The sequence below is a fragment of the Rosa rugosa genome, chromosome 5 (assembly GCF_958449725.1).
Source record: "Rosa rugosa chromosome 5, drRosRugo1.1, whole genome shotgun sequence".
In the NCBI taxonomy this organism is placed as follows: domain Eukaryota; kingdom Viridiplantae; phylum Streptophyta; class Magnoliopsida; order Rosales; family Rosaceae; genus Rosa; species Rosa rugosa.
Window position 1 is genome coordinate 39,567,382 of NC_084824.1, and position 21,636 is coordinate 39,589,017.

The 21,636-nt window shown below is 36.1% G+C and overlaps 2 protein-coding genes and 1 pseudogene across 3 annotated transcripts; 2 read left to right on the plus strand and 1 right to left on the minus strand.

Moving 5' to 3' along the window:
* Positions 1-942: 942 nt before the first annotated feature.
* On the plus strand, positions 943-2,475 carry LOC133711641 (probable phospholipid hydroperoxide glutathione peroxidase; annotated as a pseudogene).
* Positions 2,476-12,088: 9,613 nt separating this feature from the next.
* LOC133709574 (small ribosomal subunit protein eS7z) lies at positions 12,089-14,231 on the minus strand. 2 transcript variants are annotated; one of them, XM_062135358.1, is made up of 6 exons: positions 14,092-14,231; positions 13,581-13,670; positions 13,421-13,494; positions 13,217-13,340; positions 12,718-12,900; positions 12,089-12,420 (listed from the first exon to the last, which is right to left on the minus strand). In XM_062135358.1, the coding sequence occupies exons 2-6, from the start codon at positions 13,653-13,655 to the stop codon at positions 12,301-12,303; spliced, it is 576 nt and encodes a 191-aa protein (XP_061991342.1). In that variant the 5' UTR covers positions 13,656-13,670; positions 14,092-14,231; the 3' UTR covers positions 12,089-12,300. The 2 variants fall into 2 exon arrangements, with proteins under 2 accessions (XP_061991342.1, XP_061991343.1); XM_062135359.1 differs by having other exon boundaries at positions 13,581-13,666; positions 14,092-14,192.
* Positions 14,232-15,217: 986 nt separating this feature from the next.
* LOC133710822 (mitochondrial outer membrane protein porin 4) lies at positions 15,218-20,414 on the plus strand. The gene is made up of 7 exons (XM_062136949.1): positions 15,218-15,364; positions 16,072-16,136; positions 16,408-16,475; positions 17,617-17,727; positions 17,890-17,976; positions 18,837-19,045; positions 19,887-20,414. Exons 2-7 carry the CDS (start codon positions 16,088-16,090, stop codon positions 20,191-20,193), a joined length of 831 nt encoding a protein of 276 aa, XP_061992933.1. The 5' UTR covers positions 15,218-15,364; positions 16,072-16,087; the 3' UTR covers positions 20,194-20,414.
* Positions 20,415-21,636: the final 1,222 nt, after the last annotated feature.

Sequence of the window (21,636 nt, forward strand, 5' to 3'; positions counted from 1 at the left end):
AATAGCGCATGCCAAGAAGGCCATTACATACCCATCCGCTGACACATAACAATGGCCAGACAAGACTTCGTGGAGGAGCCACAGTGATACATAGGATAGACTATATGAATGCTTTAATGAGTATGTAGGGAAATTGGAAAATGAAAATAGATAAGGAAAATAATAAGGAATACAATCTAAGGGAAATGATGGAAAATGTCACTTTAGAGAATGAAATGATAAAAAAGTCACCTAGTTTCCCACTTGATAAAAAGATCCATGATGAATTGTTAATAATATTAATTTAGTCCTTATGAGTAATAAGGTAATGTTAAAAAAGGTTAATTTTTATTCAGATTCTGCCCTTGAAGCCTAAAAACTTATGTACATAGATTCACCAACGCAAACCCTCACCCCTCTCTCCCTCCTTGTCTCTCATTTTGAAAACCCTGCATTTCCCGAAACCCTAGAATTCTCTCTCTCTCTCTCTCTCTCTCTCTCTCTCTCTCTCTCTCTCTCTCCGTCTGGCTCTCCCCTTCGTCATTCTCGTAATCTGCAAGTGTTCGCTTGCAGAAAGCTAATTTTGATTTCAATTCAATCAAATTTCTGCAATTGATTCGTTGATGATGGCCCACGGAAAAGTCAGTCTCGCTCAAGAACTCCTCCCCTCACCGATCTTCTCCGCCACCAAAGGTTTGTGTTCTTCAGCTCCTCCTCTATCCTTATCTCTCCGCATCGCATTCGATTTCTTTCTTGTTTTTCTTCTCTTTAATTTTGTTCCACTCTTTGCTAGATCTTTATCTCTGTGGTTCTAGTATGCATTTGAAATTTTTGTTATTCCAGCCAATTTTGAATTAGGGCTGCTACCTCTAAAGATTATGTCGGTATATGGATTAAGAAATTGTTGGATGTTGTTATTGGTTTGCGTTTTGATTTTGATTTTGAGATGTCTTAGACTCGGAGATGGCACAGAGGGAAGAGTTCGAGATGAGCGTCGCAGGATCTGGAGAGGTGGAGCCTTCGATCAGTCAGATCCTTGGAAAGCTTGACAGGTTAACGGAGATTGTGAGTGTTTTCGGTTCTTGTGGATCCGCAGTTTTGATTTGTTGAGTTCATGTGATGTTTGGAAGGCTGAAGAAAGGCTGAAGAATCAGGTTGGTCGATTCATTTTAAGTCATTTTTCATTTTGATTTTACAGTATGTGCATTTGATAATTAAATAGAAAAGAAACGGGTATGATCTGTGGTGTGGTCACAATTGTTGTCAAGCAAGAACAATTGGCTTAATTGAATTGACGAATTGATTTTCTTGTAAGATTAGCATTTTGTTTGGAACACAGATATAAGGGCAATGACAGGGATCAAGTTGTTGAGGCACTACTTCCAGAACACTCAAGGTCTTATTTTTGTGGTTGATCGCAATGACATGGATCAAGTTGTTGAGGCAAGGGATGAGTTGCACAGGATGTTGAATTAGGTAGTTACTGATTCTCACGTATTATAATTTGTGCTTGTTTATGCTGGGGATTCATTAGTTCCAATTGCAAAAGATCACAGGATTCTTAATTTTACCCAAAAAAATAAAATAAATAAAATCTACGTTGCTTCACTAAGTTTCTATTTGGTTTGGTGCAAATGGTGGAGTGGAGGCCAAAGATTGCATCAAGATCAAGGATATGGCGAAGATGATGAACTATACATTGTAGATGTTTCTACTCAATCTAAGTGTTCAACCGGTAATGGAACTCTATACCTATGTTCTTATCATATTGTGCTAGAACTCTATGAGCTCTATTGTTTCTTTGTTCTTAATTTTTTTTTAATTGAACTTTTGCAGTGGTTTAACATAATCCAACTACAAGGAATTGAACATTTTGTATGAAAAGTACAAAAACAAAGGCCTGTGACTACTTGCAGAAATCTCATACATTATTTAATTCATGTGTTCATTCTTATCCGTGAAGCTTTGGTTTTCTTTTTCTGGCAGGTTTTGAGATCCTGGCATTTCCTTGCAACCAGTTTGCAGGACAAGACGTTTCCTGGAATGAGGAGATTCAGGAAGTTGCATGTACGAAGTTGAAAGCTGAATTTCCAATCTTTGACAAGGTAATCTTTACAATTGAACAGGAATTAAGCCATGAAAGAAAAGCTCTCGGCAATGAAATATTAATTTATCATATGTTGCTCATATAGGATGAGGCTCCCCTTTACAAGGTCTTAAAATTGGAGAAAGGTGGTCTCTTTGGAAATTGCATCAAATGGAACTTTACCAAGTTTTTGGTAAACAAAGAAGAGAAGGTTGTGGAGAGATATGCTCCCGTGACAGCACCTCTCAAAATTGAGGTCAGTTGTTTTTTTAATTTTATTTTACCGTTTTGGTTTGAGCCAATATGGTTCTGATGATAATAGCTCACCTATATTTCTTTTGTATGTGCAGAAAGACATCCAGAATCTATTGGAATCTTCTTGTGTATCAAGGTTTGACAGGTTTCCTTAAGAAAGGATTACTATTTAGTTGCGTTAGTGTAGTTGCATTAGTGTGAACCTTTTACTTTCTCGTGAAACCAATTCCTAGGTACCGACATTTGGATCTTAAATCTTGTGTCCCCATTACTACAAATCATCATTGCCATGACAGCCTTTCGTTAATAGAATGGTTCAAATTATTTTAAATAGAAATATAATTGCACTGCTAGATAAGGGGTTGATTAGATGAAACTTGCAACTGCTGGACTTGTTTAGTTAAATTCTCTGCAACAGTAGTTGTACACTTAGCTTTCACTTCAAAGTTCTCTTGCTGTTTCATATAGTATTGTGTGCACGATTAATCTTGGGTAGTCAGGGGCTCTATGGTCCGGTTTGTTGTTTAGACAAAGTACTCATTCTTGTTTTCAGTAATTGAGTATTTGAATGACCACACCTTCAAATAACCCTCTTTGTCGTAACCAGCCCTTATTTTGCATTTTTTTTCTTTATTGATGTACTGAGTAGACACTAAATATATACTAGGTTTGATGCTGAAATATGCATATAGGCTGAGATATTCATGTCAGTTACATCCAATTCAGGGCACTGGTTAAGTCACTGGCCATGTCACAATCATGAACATGTAACTGTCACAGTCACTGACGATTTTCTCATTTTCACAATTTTGTACAGGATCTACAGACAGAAGACATGGGGCGGGTTAAAGAAAACATAGGGAAGAAAGTGAAAAAGAAGATTATGAAGAAGAAGCAAAAATTCCAACGAGGAAGAAAAAGGATATGAAGAAGAGTAGCAAGGACATACGAAATTTTAGAAATTTGTTTAGGGCTTAGGATAGTGACTTGGCCAATTGTAAACTCTAGGTTACTAAATCAATTAGTTTTTTTATATCTTTTTATGGTGTCACTATTATATCTTCTTAATGCAACATTATTTTTATATATCTTTTGTGTCAATTCAAGTTTTAGGCATCTTCTGAATTTACCAAGTCATTGTCACTGTTAATCATATGTCACTAACCAACTAATTGACCATGTCACTAACCAAGTAACTGACCATGTCACTAACCAAGTAACTGTCAGTAGCCAAGTCACAAGTTAATAGCCAAGTCACTGTTAATCACATGTCACTAACTAAGTAACTGACCATGTCACTAACCAAGTAACTGACCATGTCACTAACCAAGTAACTGTCAGTAGCCAAGTCACAAGTTAATAGCCAAGTCACTGTTAATCACATGTCACTAACTAAGTAACTGACCATGTCACTAACTAAGTAACTGACCATGTCACTAACCAAGTAACTGTTAGTAGCCAAGTCACAAGTTAATAGCCAAGTCACTGTTAATCACATGTCACTAACCAAGTAACTGACCATGTCACTAACCAAGTAACTGTCAGTAGCCAAGTCACAAGCTAATAGCCATGTCACAATCATGAACATGTCACTAACTAAGTAACTGACCATGTCACTAATCAAGTAACTGTCAGTAGCCAAGTCACAAGTTAATAGCCAACTCACCGTTAATCACATGTCACTAACTAAGTAACTGATCATGTCACTAATCAAGTAACTGTCAGTAGCCTGGCCAGTGACTTAGTCAGTGACATGAGTATAAGTGTCTAATAGTGACATGGTCACTGACATACAATGTGACTTAGCCAGTAACTTGATCAGTGACATATTCATGACTGTGATATGACCAGTAACTTCACCAGTGACATAGTCAGTGACTTAAGGTTAACAGTGACTTTGCCATTGACCTCACTAACTAAGTACATGGCCTGGCCAGTGACTTAGTTAGTGACATGTGTATTAAGTGTGTAACAGGGGACCTAGCCTAGATATGATTTCATAATAAGAATACTAAACTTTATGAGCTATAGGAGCAGTAATTTAACAAAACACTCAATCCCACAAGTCATGATCGCCAACATAATGAGTAATCAAGACCAACTTTTTTTTTTTTTTTTTGGATTAAAGAAGATCTAAAACTGTAAATGAAATAGTATAATCTTGATTTTCCATTGCACATATACTATATCACAAAGTAACAAAACTGAAACAATATTACAAAATCAAAATATTGAAATCCCAATCAATCGATCAAGGGCAAATGAGGTGCAGGTGAATTGGAAGGGCAGGTGGCTTTTGCCTTTGGTCTGGAGGTAACTGTAAAGCTGCACGCATACAAAAATCCATACAAAAATTAATAAGCATACTTAGTATAATTAGAAATACTAAGCAACTGTTCATGATATCTAACTCATAAATAAAATGAGAAACTACATAAGAAAGTCATGACAAAACCAATTGTATTGCATTTGAAGAACAAAGAACCCAAACTAAGAGAAATGAAAGACACCTAGCTACCAACATCAGTAAAGCAGGGTCATTTAGGATGGAATGAGGCAAACATAACACAATGATTAACATCAGTAAAGTAGGGAATTTAGTCTCATAGGTCTGAGGCAACTGCATGAATGAAGTAATTTTTATCAGAGACAATATGGAGCAATATCAACAGTCTACCAACAGCCGTGATGACATGTAAGCCCAACCAAAACAATTAAAAATACAACAATTAGAAAAGACAAACCTTGATCCACTGCCACTGCGATCCAGTTTGTGCATAAGAATTGCTCGCGACCAGGCATTCAATGACTGTAATATTATTAGCAGATTAAGTCAGTTTCATTGCAGATCAATCAAAAAAATATAATGCAGTGCAAAAACTTAGTTCACAGTTTTAGTATAGCCATATCTTTATACCACAAACCAGTACCCTTTGGATTTGCAATGCTGATGTCTGCACTGCCTGAAGATATCATGCACTTCCTACTAGTTAAAGTAACGGGGTCAACCAAAAAAGTTATTCAGGGAGGGCTAAGTGGTGGGATTATGAAACTAGTAAAACCATCTCCTTTCACTCTAAACCAATGTCTTTTAACAGATAATGTACTCCTTACTAGTTAAATCAAAGAGGAAGGGGATGAGTGACAAGCCCAGTAAATAGGTTACAAGAATGCATGATGTGCTATATTCTATATCACAACTTTCATTACTTACATGCAAACAAAATCATAACTGATCAATCTTTACATCATGATTAAAAGTTGACACCAATTTAAACTAAATTTTTCACCTTTTATATTTGGATGATAAACTCTAATCATTTATAAAAAGGAAACTCATCTTCTTCAGTAGATTAAAAAAATATGATGACCCACATAAAGTACTAAGCAGATTGAACCAATGAAGTAACATAATATTGTTTCCTTATCAAAAATGAAGCAGAGGTACCATTAGCATCAAACATAATGACATCTTAAAATAGCAGCAGCGTTTGCTATTATGAAACCAAAAATCAATTTCTAACCCCATATACTCCTTGAGGCAGTAGCCAAGACTAACAATACTGGTAGTCCAGAAGATATATAAACGTCAAAGCAAATTGAAGATTTGTTCGCATATGATCAATACTACTACTTCAATCGATTATGGGAAACAGAATCTCCAAATTCTCAGGCAACAAAGCAAGTAATCTACCAAACAGAAGCACCTAGATTATAAATACATTCTAGCATGCGAAAATTGATTAATAATATTGAAAAACTGAAAAATTAGAACTCACAGTGACAAGGGAGATGGATCGCGGCGGCGACAAGGATTCTAAAGTTGCTGCTGGTGCGCGAGATAGCCGTGTAAAAAACCCCGCCGCGGTCGACATCCGGCGGGTACAATTGCGGCGAGTGGCTCAAGTCCGACAAGAGTTGGACGAGTCGGCTCCGGGTAGTGTCGTGCAAGGACCAGCACGAGATCCGACTTGAGGATCCAAACTCCAACGATCTCCGTCCAGACCATGCTTGACTCGTCGCGCTACTTCGTCCTTAAGATGGAGGACGGCACCGGCAAGCACGCCTTCATCGGCCTCGAGTTCGTCAAGTGCAATGAGGCGTTCTATTTCAAGAAGAAGAAGAAGAAGATAGAGAGAGAGAGAGGTTCAGATGGGCTGAAGGGAGAGAGTGAGAGCTGTCGATGACAGTTTTGTAATTAAATGTAACTCTAATGGTAGGTTGTGAGGAAGTGACCTTAATTATCATTGAGACATTTGTGTATCCTGAATTATAATAAAGCACTTTAAAATGACCTCTTTTATCATTGACCCTACAATCTAATATTATTGAATTGGAAAGTCTACAGAAAATAAATATAATATTTTTTTGATATAATTATTGTCCTTAATAGTCATTTTATAGTAGGTTATATACGTCATTTAATAACTCATAATAGAGTGAGGTCAAGTGAGCAGATTTGGAGGTCCCAATAGAAACTTTCTAAAAATAATGAGTCTTTGAGATTTGCTACTAAGGTCAACTCCAGCCCATCTGCCAAATGATAGGTGAAGAAAAATTTGGCATGTAATGAACCAAAATCTGTTGTTCTTTAATTTGATTAAACTAATGTTAGGACCCACTCTAATTCAACAAAATTTATAATTTTTTATAAATTTTTTGAGTCCAATCCTTTAAATAAAATATTATATGAGGAAAATATATACATAACAAATCGGCTGGAGCCAACACTGTTCAGAAGCCATAGCTGATATTGCAAATCCGAAATCTGAGCTGTTGGATGTTGCTGGTATTGTAGCTGACATCCATGATGATGGAAACTATACCAGGAGTACAGATTTGTTTTGCTCCTAGAAATTGTAATAGAGTAGCGCATAGGCTAGCTAGCATAGCTTTCAAGATAGTCAGAACTTGTATTGGTTTCAGAATGCTCCTGAGTGCATTCTAGATGCCCTCCAATTTGATTGTAGTCAGCCTTGAGTTGTTCTATCAATTCATATAATAAAAATAAAAAATAAAAAAATCACTTGGAGCAAACTTCCATTAAATGTTAAAAGCCACATCAACCCTCAAATTTATAAAGTTCATTTGGCATCTCCATTGGTTATGCTCTAACAAAAACTCAATGTGGTAGTCAAGAGTTAGACTAATATTTGAGGAAGCCAAAATGTAATTGATTACTAAAACCATGATTCTGAACTCCACAGTAATCAACATGTCTTACGCTCTAAAACCTTTAAAACCAAATATAAAAATCGACCAAACATTGAGCACTAAACTCTTATTATATCTAGGCTCCTTTTCTTTTCTTTTTATATAAGGAGGTTAAATCTTTATTGAAATAGGGGGCTAATCACTTGGTTCAAGTTTCGCTACCATGAAAACCTAGGCACAACGATCAAGTGACCCGCAGTTACTTCCGCATCCAATGCACTCTGACCATTAAGACCCGCAATTTGGACCCGACCACCTCCTCCAACGACATAGATCACTTGAACCGAAGAATCCGTTGTGTAAATGGGAGAGGAAATTGCATAGGGTTCAAGTTTTATGAGGTTGGCACTTAACCCAGCTTTGTTAAGAAAAGGACTCCTTCTCAGTCAAAGTGGCACTAACAGTGAGTTGATGAACAAGTTTGTGGGTGACGAGTGCGTTGAGCTTAGGCATGGTCTTTCCCTGTTCTAGCTTAACTAGCAAAACCCCTGTCTAAATAAACATCCCGTAAATTTCAATTGCTATACATCACAACACCCATATATATATATATATATACAGATCCTATCCATAGTGGAGCTCCGCTTTGAAATTAACGTGTGAAGTTCGAGTTTTTGGTCACTTTTCGGTCGCACATCCACATCTCGACCGTTTAGTTTTTAGGTACCAGTGTATAGATCATCTCTTCAAATTTTCAGCCAAATTGATGATCGTTAAGGTATCTAACTCGCTTAAACCAATGGACGGACTGAATCTGTCAACCTGAACCGTACTAGCTTTAAAGTAGTTATCAATGCCTTAACGATCATCAATTTGGCTGAAAATTTGTAGAGATGATCTATACACGGGTACCTAAAAACTGAACGGTCGAGATGTGGATGTGCAACCGAAAAGTGACCAAAAACTCGAACTTCACACGTTAATTTCAAAGCGGAGCTCCGCTCTGGATAGGATCTGTATATATATATATATATATATATATATATATGCGCTACAAATCACAATCTACCACTCATATCCAAAACCCAGAACAAAATTGATCTCAAATTTTAATCAAAATCATAGAAATTTATCATGAAATAGATAAAAAAAACTAACCTGAATCAAATTGCCTAGCAGCCTTGCTTGATTGAGGCTTCGATTTCCAAACTGAAATCGTGATGAGAGGCTGAGGCGGCGTCAGAGGGAGAGAGATTGATGCGGCGTCTGTGATGAGAGAAGGGTTTCATGGCAATCGAGTAATTGCTTCAACCAAGAGAGGGTAGAGACCGGTATTATCAAAACTTCATTAATCTACAGTCACCAGCGCCACAGTGATCTCCTGGCTTCTGGCTTCTAAAAGGAGGGGTAAGGCCGTTTCTTCTTTTCGATGGAAACCGCAGCAGCTTTTGGAAAAAGCTGATCAAAAGTTAGGTTACCAAACGCTTCTGGGTCTTCTGCTTATAAGTGGGGGAGCTAAAAAGCCCCCCCCCCCCCCCCCCCCCCCCCTAAATGTAGCCATAATCCCATTAATCCACCCCATTTTCTAACACTACAAAAATAATATTAAAATTCAACTTTTCAAACCATCAAGGTCATTACGTGACAATTGTTAGTGTAACTTGATTACAATAACACTTAATTTTTTTTAAGTGTTTAAATTCTCTTAGGATTAAGCTACTTATTTATATTTGCGCATGTTTGAGTTTAGCCATATTAATTCTTATCTCAATCTATCACCAAAAGTCGAACACCTATTGAGGCTCAGTTTAACCCCGAGGTGCTTACGAACTTGTGGCTTATAAAATAATTTAAGTTGCAAGCTCTGTTTGGTGAAACAAAAACTAGCAACTTATAAAACAATTTCTCACTTCCTCATACAGATTGTAGAAGCTGCAAATTAGGTGCTTCTATAAACAGCTACTTTTAAAAGTCATCCAACTTTTGTCTTATATACCCCTGTTGCCAATTTTTGTCTTCATAGCACTTCTAAAAACAAAAGTTATGAAACACTTGGCTACTTAATTTCACATCTGATTATTCTCACAGTACAGCTAAAGATACTTTTTTAAATTAATCACCTCGGGGCCAAATTGGGCTCGAGAGTGACATTATTTCTCAAACCTAGACATCGCGGGCTAGGATTCAGTGCCATCATGGGTCATCTAGTTCACCTTCAGTGGGCACCTATTCTCTATACCCACAAGCACTTGGGGCAAATCGGCTTAGGCGACGGTTTTGGGCATTGAAACAATCTTCTATAAGGGTCAGGGGATGCCATGGCTATAAGGCTACTACAATTGTGGCGACGTGAGTCTGCATTTGGTACGCAACTGGGCGTATACGTGTAAAGCGTCGATGTTTGGAGATGACTTAAACCACGCTAGGATGCTGGCCATTTTATCGTGGCTCAAAGGTTGGACATATCTTGTGCTGACAACCATTTCGGGTTGCTAGCAACGTGATTGCCCCAGTAGCGTTTTGGATCCGCCACAATGGTAACATTTTAGTAAGGGCTAAAGTCTGTTTAGTCCTTGTACTATGCCTCTCTCATCGTTTCAGTCCCTGACATTCCAATTTAATCTGAAAAGTCCCTGAGGTCTCAATTTCCGTCTAATAGGTCCTTTCCGCGGGAAATTAGGAATTGACCTTGAGTGAAATATCTAATATACCCCTCAGTTATTTCTTTATTCTTTTTTTTCCTTTTTAATTTATTTTTTCCTTTTTTTATTTTTCCTTTTTAATTTCTTTTTTTTTCTTTTTTCTTTTTCCTTTTTAATTTCATTTTTCCTTTTTTTATTTTTATTTTTTTCCTTTTTCCATTTTAATTTCTTTTTTTTTTCTTTTTTCTTTTTCCTTTTTAATTTCTTGTTTCTTTTTCCTTTTTCCTTTTTAATTTCTTTTTTTTCTTTTTCCTTTTTAATTTCTTGTTTTTCTTTTTCCTTTTATTTTTCTTTTTTTTCCTTTTTCCATTTTAATTTCTTTTTTCTTTTTAATTTCTTTTTTCCTTTTAATTTCTTTTTTCCTTTTTTTATTTTTCTTTTTTACTTTTTAATTTCTTTTTTCTTTTTCCTTTTTAATGACCATCGTATTCTGCTGCATCAGTAGCGCCACGTCGGCGAACCAATCCAGATCGACCCGAAATCCCAATTCTTGTTCTCCACGCCAGCGGCCATTTTTCTTTTCCATCACTATTCTTCTTCTTCACTTCTGGTTTTTGTCAACTTGGCCATCAAAAACCACCATTTCAACCAAACCCAAAATCCAAATCACCATTTTTAGCAAGACCCAAAAACCTCAGAGTTTGGAAAAAATGGTAGTTTTCAGTGAAAAGTTAAAAAATGGTAATTTTCAGTGAAAAGTTTCCAAATTGAGGCTTGATGTGGATAGAGAAAGTGGGATTTGAGTGGGAGAGAGAGAAGTAGGCTGTGAAAACAAGAGGGGAGTGGTTTAGCGGCGAATTTCCGAGCTGATTGGGAAACAGATGGGTTGTGGAGTTTGATCGGAATGGAATTGGTGGGTTGAGGAAGTAGAAAGTAGGCAAAACGAAAAAGAAAAAAGAACTTAAAAAGGAACAAGAAAAAAAGAAGAAATAGCAAAAAATAAATTAAAAAGGAAAAAAAATAAATTAAAAAGCAAAAAAGAAATGAAAAAGAAAAAAGAAAAAAGGAAAAAAAGAAATTAAAAAGGAAAAAAAGAAATTAAAAAGGAAAAATGAAAAAAAAGGAAAAAATAAATTAAAAAGGAAAAAGAAAAAAATGAAAAAAAGAAATTAAAAAGGAAAAAGAAAAAAGAAAAAAAAAATTAAAATGGAAAAAGGAAAAAAATAAAAATAAAAAAAGGAAAAATGAAATTAAAAAGGAAAAATAAAAAATAAAAAAAAGAAATTAAAAAGGAAAAAGAAAAAAAGGAAAAAAAATAAATTAAAAAGGAAAAAAAAAATAAAATAATTGAGGGGTATATTGGACATTTCACCCAAGACCAATTCCTAATTTCCCGCGGAAAAGACCTATTAGACGGAAATTGAGACTTCAGGGACTTTTCAGATTAAATTGGAATGTCAGGGACTGAAACGATGAGAGAGACATAGTAAAGAGACTAAACAGACTTTAGCCCTTTTAGTAATGAACTAGTGAGGTTCAGTGAACATCACTCTGAACTACAGTGATCATCACTAAAGAGAGTCAAATGTCCCTATATAATCGATCCTATTGATCGGCTTAACATGTTTATACACAACTGTTTAATGTTCATCATCCATAATTCCAATCTGCACATGAACTTTTGGCGCTGGATTTAATCACTTTTGATGTTGCTATCAAGGGTATCATTGTAGAATTTCTAATCTCATCACGTAACCTACAGTTGCCAAATGGAGGCAAATATGGATCAGTGCTCTAGTTCCTCATAAGTATCAAGCTTAAATTGCACTTGGCACTTCGGTAAACTGCTTCAGTGCAGTTGGTCTGTCAAGTTATACATGCGGGATACAAGGGTAGAATCATTTCCAATCAGACCAAACCAAGGATTCAGTTTTCAACAAGACTACACCAACATCAGTCAGTGCAGTTCATGAGCAGTCCAAAATCCTGATACAGACTCAACATTTGAATGAAACACAAGCGCATCCTTAACATGATAGTAACGAGCAAAACCTTTCCAAAAGCATACAAGACCACGTCCTTGATATCAAAATTTTAAAATTGTCTTCGACGAAATGCAGTTTTCAGAGAATAAAAACAAAAAATGGAAAGGTTTCTTAAAAGGTGCCATATTACAAAATACTTCTAGGCCTCAGTAATAGGATACTCAAACACAACATCTCTGCCCGACAGCTTCCGATAAACTGCAGAGAAGCTCTCCAGCTTGTATTCTGTGTTGTTTCGCTCCTTGGGGTCCAAAAACACCTGCCCAACAATACCATAAAACATAAATTAACATGGTAGAAAACATACAAGTCCAACATATTAAGAACGATTAAACATACAGTATTTAACTCAACATACTACATTCTCAATTCCCGTATCCAAGTGTCAGTCTTTACCATTTTTGTAATGAAACCATCTATTAGATAATAATACTTCTCCATTCATGCCTTAAAACATTATAACCTAATTTTCTCCTTTCTTAGTGTTGATAAGTGAATGTCACTCTATATAGATCAGAGAAAAAAAAATTTCCCTTCAGTGAGTCATGAAGGCTACCTTCATTATCTTTGACCCATCAAGACGATATCTGGTGCGCTTTCCGACAATCTCAGCAGGAGAGACAACATCCTCCAACATAGCCTCGTGGACAGCAGTTAGTGTGCGAGTGCGGGGCCGTTGAACAGCGGAACCTTTCTTTGGAGGCCTCACTATCCTACGTGTGGCAATCAGGATAACATCCTACCAGATAACAAACAAAAAAGGCACTATAAACATTACAAAACACAATCATAAGCAGATAAATATAAAAGTATGAATGAAAGGAGAATCGCTTTAATCACAGGTAGATAAACAAATAAGAGAAGAAAACCCTACAATTAAACAACAGACAGCAAATGTAGATCAAAACTAGCAACTGGGGAAGAAAATTAAAATGGTCACAGTCTTAAGGCACAAACTTTAATACCTAGACAAAGGTACACTAATATCAGATGAAAGACCTAGTCTCAGTTTGCTCTATGAAGGACAGAACCAATAAACATAAATCAGTAATCACCTTTCCGCTGAACTTCTTCTCAAGCTCCCTCACAAGACGAACATGGATCTTGCGGTAAGCCTTCCTCAGTCTATAGGGTACATGAACAACAACAGCCTTCCTGTTTCCCGCAACATCAACTTGACTGCAAGAGAAAAGCAAGATTACTACTACATGATAGGCCACGTTTTACAGTACAGATAAACACAGTAAAACCATTCTTACACTGCTGAATTTATATATAGATCCTTCAGCTCACTTTTCAGCTCCTGGTTAGTGTTTTCCAAATCGAAAAATGCCTGCGCAGAGATCAACTCGTGAGAAAAACAAAAACATTACAACTACAACACGACCGAGAAGCACAACAGAAAGCAACATAGCTTACTTGCGCAACCGACTCTTCAAACTCGGTCGGCTCGGCATCCTTATCCTTGTGAATCTTCTTCCTTGAAGTAAACATCTTAGACAAACCTGACTACAGAAAACAAATAAAACATAGTTAGCATTTCTTTTCAAAATGCGGTACTATGCTCATGAAGGAGAATAAAAAAAAAACTAAAAAAATAGCTTTAAGAATCGAATCGAATCGTTGCGGTTCCTTCAAAAACAAAAAAAAAGCAGAGATTGAAAGTCTGAATCACAAACAGCAAATAAAATCTAAGATGCAAATATGAACTCAAAGCAACTTTATCACAAATCTAAAGCTTCTTCCAAGACGAATCTGACAAATAATCAAGCCAGCACATGCTACGACCATGGATTTTGAAGTGAAGGTTATGATTTTCGTAGGTTGAGAAAACAAAATTGAGATGCATTTCGATACGCTTAGGGAAATAGAGAGTGATGTGAGGTGAATCGAATGTAGGGGAAGAGGAGGGATTGAGAAGTGGAAATACCTGGAGAGGAATGGAGAGCTGGAGAGAGAGGGGTGCGCTTCGAGTCTCAAAACCCTGTAACTCTTTGTTCGGCGGATAAGAGAAACCCTAGCGATTCTTTGGAATAAAAATGGTATAGACAGGGCGACTGGGCCTCCAAGTGAAACGGCTAGCGGACTTGGGCCTGGTATACCAGTTTTGTTCGGGTCAACTGAAGTTGAGTTGACTTGGCCATTTTTTTTTTTTTTTTTTTTTTTTGCCCTCTTACCGAACAAGAAAGCTCAAATCTTTTCTCCTCTAGCTACCCCCAAAAGTTTCATCCTTGAAAGAAATGGCCTATGAAATATAGGCCATAGGAGAGAAATCAAATGCTTATTTTTTGCAAGAGAGCCATAAAATTTGCGAAAACAGTATATGTGAATATTGTTGTATTCACAGTAGAGTATTTTGGGTGGAAGAGGAAGCGAGATTTGCCATCAGAGTGATAATAATGAATGATATGCCGTTTATTTCCATATTTTAGTTGAATTTATTTCCACATTTTAGTTGAATATTTATTTTGTTAACAACTTTATTAGTATATAATGTGATTGAACAAAATATTATTACAGAGGCTAAATCATTAACAAGAAAAAAGACTAAATTATTGAAATGCGATACTTCCGTTAAATATCTTTTGAATAGGTTGTGTTTCATGCACATGTGACATGTCAATTGTGGGTGGAAAACTTAACAGAAGTTGGAGATTTGTACGAATCAAGACAAGATTGAAGGAGTTTTATGTACTAATTGCAATTAAAAGTGAAATGCAAGTACCATCAAGAAGATCAAAAATAAATTCATGTATTATTTATGATAATAACGCTTTATTTTCTTGTCATAAATTAAAGGAGATTAGGCCTAGATTACTTGAGTTGAGTTGGTAATAATAATCAGTTTTGGTAATCAATTTTGAATTGGAGAGAAAAAAAAAATCTCATCTAAAATTGAAAAGTACACAAAATCCAATCTGGGAATTGGGAACCAAGGAAAAATGGCAGCTAGTAGCCACCAATTGCAATGGGGCACAAACGTCATTTCAGCGTCTACTCCTGTCTTTCTGGTAAATCAAAGCGTGTCTCCTTCAGTCAAAACTCAAAACCCTTCGCTTCACAGCCAAAGCCGCCACTCAGCATCGGCCACGCAATCCCATTCTCCAATCAAAATCACTCTCTCTTTTCTTTCGCACCACACTCTTATATATTCGGCCTGAAGCTTTGCTTTCAGGGATTTGTCGCCGATCCTCTGTTTCTCAGTAAGGCTTCACTCTCTCTCTCTTTCAATCTTGCTCTAGCTAATCGATTCTACAATCTTTATCTGTTTGTCTTCGATTTGCTGGAGAAAGCCAATGTTTGTATTATTATTTTTGGTTAATTTCTGATTATGTTTGAGTTGGGTAGTCAGTGAAAGTGATTCAAACCCCCTTTTAAGGCTCTCTTGTTTGACTTTAATATGTTATATGAGGCCTTTATTTCAATGGCCCCAAATTCCTTTTCCCAATTCGAAGCCGAGATGTTGGTTTAGTGAGGTAGTAGTATAGGCCAGATTTGGATTTGAGTTTTGGGTAGCTGGATTTAATATAGGATGAGAGCTAATTTGAAGTGATCAAAGTACTATTGTGTTTTTGTGTTGAGGTTCAACTTATGTGTACTGAAGTCTGTGTGAATAGTCGTTGTATTGATTTTTCTTTGGCCTCAAAAACAATTTACGTTTGTGTTTGCGTGTTAATGTGATATTAATCTCTACTTGTTTGCTCAGGTGGAGTTCATTTTGTGTTATATGTATTCATAATTTCATGTATGTAGTTTTCTGGTGTTGTGTATTTCTATTTTTATATTTTTTTTATTCCGGGAGGACAATGTACTGCATTAACTGCTTGTGTCTTTGTTGTAATTTTGATTTTCCCATTAGCACGATTATGTCTATGATTTGTTTGTATAATCAACTCATGTTTTCTTGCAGGATCTTCTAAATAGCTATGGGAAGCAGTCCGGCGCCATTTTCAGATATCGGCAAGAAAGCAAAAGGTATCATGTGTCAGAATTGCTGCTTAGTGGTTTCAATTCTTGAACCATAATTTGTATGAGAGAGCTTTCTATATAATGTTTGTCATCACGAAAAGTGGAAGCCACATAATGGATGTGTCTTGCTGGTCTATTTCCTTGCTTGTGGTTCTCATACAATTTATATTTTTTTTTTCTTGCTGCATGCTTGTAATTAAATGCTCGGTTTTCTTACAAAATTACTTTTCTTTGAAGTTGTAAGTTAAATTGCTTACAAGTTTCTTGCTATCTGCAGACCTTCTGACCAAGGATTACAACTTTGACCAAAAGTTTACCCTGTCGGTGGTGGGCTCTACTGGGCTGGTATTATATAAGTCCACTCTCTAAGTTTTAGGTTCTTTTCCCAGTTTTCATTTTAGCTGGTTGGTTTGTTGGGCGGGAGAGCTAAACATCTATGCTTTAATAATTAACTGTCGTAGAGTTCTGTAGTTGATATTCTTACAACTAGATCTGTACAGATAATTGTTGCTAGAGCCTCAGCAAAGGGAGAAGTCAGTAAAACTATAGAGCATCATCTAAAAAGTTAATCAAGCCTCTCTTTAACAAACTCCCAAAGATTCTACCATTCAACAGTCTACTTTTGATGATCTATGTGTGGCACTGTCAAAGTGGCTATATACAGAAAAATAAATTTTATGTTAAGACAAAGCTTCAGTGCATGTCAACAGAATTCTGATTATGCGGTTTCTGTCAATTTTTAGTTGCGGTTTACCAGTATATGTTTGCAAAAGTTTCTTTTTGATATCTTGTGTTCATTGACAAAAAAATTTAGATATGAACATTGTGCTCATTTTATTTTCCACCCAATTAAACTAATAAACACACTAATTAAAATTTTTGTAACTAATTTTAGTTTGCAGGAGCTTCATTCTTCACTTTGCTTCCTAAAACTTGGATATATGTATTTCACAGCATTAATCTCTTGTAGAAAGGACTCCTGTTCATACAACTTTTGAATGCCTTATAAATTTTATGAAAGTTTATTTTAATTGTATCTAATGCATATGTCCTTCCATATTTATCTCATCATTGTTTCAGCCCAAGCTGTGTATGTTGACAGAAATGTGCTGCTGTTTTTTCACACCCTTCAACTAACAATATATTGTAACTTGAATGGGTATCTCTGTTGTCAATGGCTTCAGTTGACACAAGAATAGAACTAGTTACCTTTCAGGGTTTATGTGCCTGTGCTTCTTTGCTGTGACATAACATATTAACTGTTGTTTTCTTTTTGTTTCCCACTTTTGATAATTTTTTTCATCAAAACTTATCTAAAGAAATAGTGCATTCCGTCATTGAAGTGTCAAAAAATTATTGGTGGCCGAGACTCATATATATTCTGCCGTATGCTTTGTTTGCTTATAGAAAACAGTGGTTTTTTTCCTTTCTTTCTTCCCCACTTTGTTTTGATGACTAATCATTCTTGTAATCTTTAATATGTCAGGGACTTACAGCTAATGGTTTGAAGAAGGACCAGATTTTTGTTGGTGATATAAATACCCTGTACAAGAGCGGAAACATCACTGTGGATGTTAAAGTTGATACCTATTCAAATGTAATGATTTTTTTTAAGTGATTAAGTTTTCCATGTATCTATTTGGAGCATATTGTAGCTAGTTATTTTGCTAACAATCTCTTGTTCTTGTTTGTCACAGTTCTTTATTTCTTCCACATAATCTCAAGTGTGTCTTATATGTTTTTAAAAATTTCTTCGCAGGTATCTACAAAAGTGACTCGGACTGATATCTTGCCAAATACCAAGATAGCATGTAGCTTCAAAATTCCAGATCACAAATCTGGCAAGGTAGTAAAATGCAGCTTAGAATTCCGTTAAAAAGAAAGAATTATGGCCTTCCAATATAAAGTAGTTAAATAGATGGTTTCCTCTGTGCATCTTTTTTATTTGTTCTGCAGGGATATGGTGACTGTTTCCTACAATATAGATTTGTTTGATATGTGGTTTCCTTTGCACATGTTTTTAACATGGTCTGCAGTGATATTGTTACTATGTTTCCAGTTTTATTTATTTATTTGGATTTTTGTATTTTTTTTTTTTACAGTTGTTAGTCTTATGACTGTGTAGAAGATTATACTGATCCGCGCTTTTATTAATCTTTTTGATTCATAGAACAGTCTTTTGACATTTGGTTGGAAGATATCAATCCCACTTGTGGGATAAGAAAGTTAAAAGAAAGTAGAAATGTGAACATACTGATTTTTCTAATAGGAAATATGTTTTAACTATGTCTGTACAGTTTACAGACTCTTCACAGATATTCCCTTAAATTTCAAACTTCAAGAAGTGGATTTGATTGCTAAAAGCAAGCCTCAGATCATGGGTTTTGGTCCAGAATTATAATGTCAAGGTTGTCAACTTGATAGACGATTTCAGATTGCATCTGAAAAAACGGCAGCTCCCTTAGCTGTCTGGAAAAAGCAAATGTCACCATGTAGGTGAAACGAATAGGGACTGGAGTAAATGAGAATTTTATTCAGTTTTTATTTTTATGCTTGCAATAATGAAATAATTTCCCCTTAGAACTTACATTTTTCCTATAAAACTTAGCTTTGGCAGACGTGTTTCTGATAGTGGAATGTGAATGTTTACGTCATATTGATTTTTTCTGGTAAAAGTCTTCAATCTGTTTCTTTATGTGATTGCAGCTGGATGTGCAGTACCTTCATCCTCATGCAGCTATTGATTCCAGCATAGGCCTTAACCCAGCCCCTCTTTTAGAGTTAGCAGCAACAATTGGAAGTAAGGATCTTAGTTTGGGTGGTGAAATTGGATTTGACACAGCATCTTCTTTGTTGACCAAATACAATGCTGGGATCAGCTTCAACAAGCCAGATTTCTCTGCTGCCCTTCTGCTGTAAGTACTGATGAAACCTCATGTTTCTTGCTTGAAAAAGTAATCATGCATGTTGCCCTTTGCTTTTTTATGCTACAATAGTTGACGTTTCTGTGATGCATGACATAAAGAATTCAACCTCTCAGTAATTTACACGGCAATTGTAAACAGGGGTAGTGTGTCCAATATGGGTGGGGCAAATACAATTTCCCAGTCATTAATATCCAATGCATCTTCCTTGTACTTGATGCTTCATTGTTTGGACCCCTCATTCTAGCAACTTTAAAATCTTGGTTCAAATTATGCCATAGATTATAGTTCTTATTGGCCAAATAATTTAAGAATTCGAAGCCCCATAAACTTCCTCCTAGATTGGGTTGACTTCTAATTTCCAGTTCAAATAAAGGAGACCACTAGCCTTTAAGCTAGTGGTGAATCTGTACCTGTGGGCATCGAAGCTTCTGTTGTGTTGTGCCAAAACTAGTGTTCTTTTTTCCCCAAAAATGTTTCAGGGGAAATGATAGAAAGAAAAAAATAGGGTCCCAGGGCTTTGCAGTCTATTGGAAGTTCATGGTCAGGACTCAGGAGTAGATAACCATGTCTGCAATTGCAGGTGTTTTTATTTGTGTTGCATATATATTTTTTTTTAATCTTCATAAAGTTCTGATTTCCGTCCAGTTTATAGTAATTAGTAAGCTATATTCATTGTCATTAGACTTGAAATCATGCATCTATTGTTCTACAGTTTAAATATCTCAGTGTTCAAGGTTTTCCTTGGCAGCATCCACAATTTGACTCTTGACTCTGTGTCTGTGCCCTTAATTTCGTGTCACTGTATTGATTTCCTTTTGCATTGATGCAGGACGGACAAAGGACAGACGTTGAAGGCAACTTACATTCATGCTGTTGATTCCGCCAATGGCACTACAGTTGCTGCCGAACTTACCCATAGATTTTCTACGTTGGAGAAGAGCTTTACCTTGGGAAGTGCCCATGCAATTGATCCACATACTGTGGTGAAAACACGCTTATCTGACAGTGGGAAAGCTGCCTTACTATGGCAGCGTGAATGGAGACCGAAGTCACTAATTACTTTCTCGGGAGAGTATGACTCAAAGGCGAGTAGTGCAGCCCCAAAGTTTGGTCTTTCCCTCGCGCTCAAGCCTTGAAATGTGCAACTACTGGCTTGATAATGTTCTGCAATTTGGGATACCTTTGATCTTGTTACATTTTTCCCCTGAAGTCAAGGGGTACCATTTTCTAGCCAAATTATAGTGGAAAAACTAAGATTTGGTGTAGTGATAAATGTTCTACAGCATTGTTGGGGAAATTGGACCCATTTTTGGAAAATCTTATATTCATAACATTTATTGTCGTTGAATTTTCACAATGGTTAACCTGCTAACCAGTGTATTTTACTTTCTTGTTTCTATGTTTTTTTTTGAGCTAAAATCGTTTTACTACCCTGAACTTTACACCTAAAATCATTTGTGTCCCCAAACTTCTAATTTGATCACATATGCCCTTGTACTCTCCAATATGATCAACCAAAGGCATTAGTAAACTAATTCATCAATTTCTTCATAACTTGGTGATGATGAGAGTCCACTTAGGGTCTGTTTTTACCTTTGAACATGCAAATGGTGTGTTTCTTGCATGATTGAAGGCCAAAATCTAGTTTGAGTGGGCAACACTATATGAAGAAATTGATGGATTAGTTACGGATTGACTATAATCAATTATATTGGAGAGTACAAGGGCACAAGCGATCATATTGGAAGTTTATGGGCACAAATAATTTTATGTGTAAAGTTCAGGGTGGTAAAATGATTTTAGCTCTTTTTTTTTTCTTTTTTTTTTTTAAATTTTTATTCCTTGTGCTCAACTCGGAGAGACTGTGCACTACTTAAACTGTACTCTTTTATATTATTTAGGAGACAATTTGTTCTGAATTAAATCTTATTCAAAAAAAGCTGCCAGTATTGCCGAACAATAAAATCTTATTCATGTTTGGTGACGTTCTTGACATTTTAGTCACAAACTATACAACTAATTTAAAACCAATACGTGTATCTCAGAAAAAAAAAATCAGGTAATACGTGTTTTTCTTTTGAGAATAAGTTAGGTAATACGTGTTATACCTTCTCAACATCCAAAAACACTGAGCTTTGGTTTTCCTTAAAAATGCGTTGAGAGTTGTTGTCGATACCTCCCGCCCTTTGTGCCTTTGTGGGCAATTTTTTTGGGTTCCTAATGTAAAACCGATAGCTAAGAGCAAGTGCACCCGTAGTCAAGAAAAGGCAAAGTCGAGAAGTAAAGAATTCGACCGGTCAAGTTACTATTCATTGTCACTGGACATAGGTTTGCATCCGTTTTTTTTTCTTGCCCGGTCAATACTGTTCACTTTTTTACTGTTCATTACTTTTCACTGTTCATTTTACTGTATAAATTTACTGTTCCTATTACTGTGTAAATTCAGTCAAAGTGGCGCTTCACGCGCAACCATAATTCATTTTTTTTTTTTTTTTTCTGATTTGTGCCTACAGCCAGACATTGGCTTACAACATTCCAAGACTTGCACAATTGAACATCTTCCTCATCCGTCCATCTCC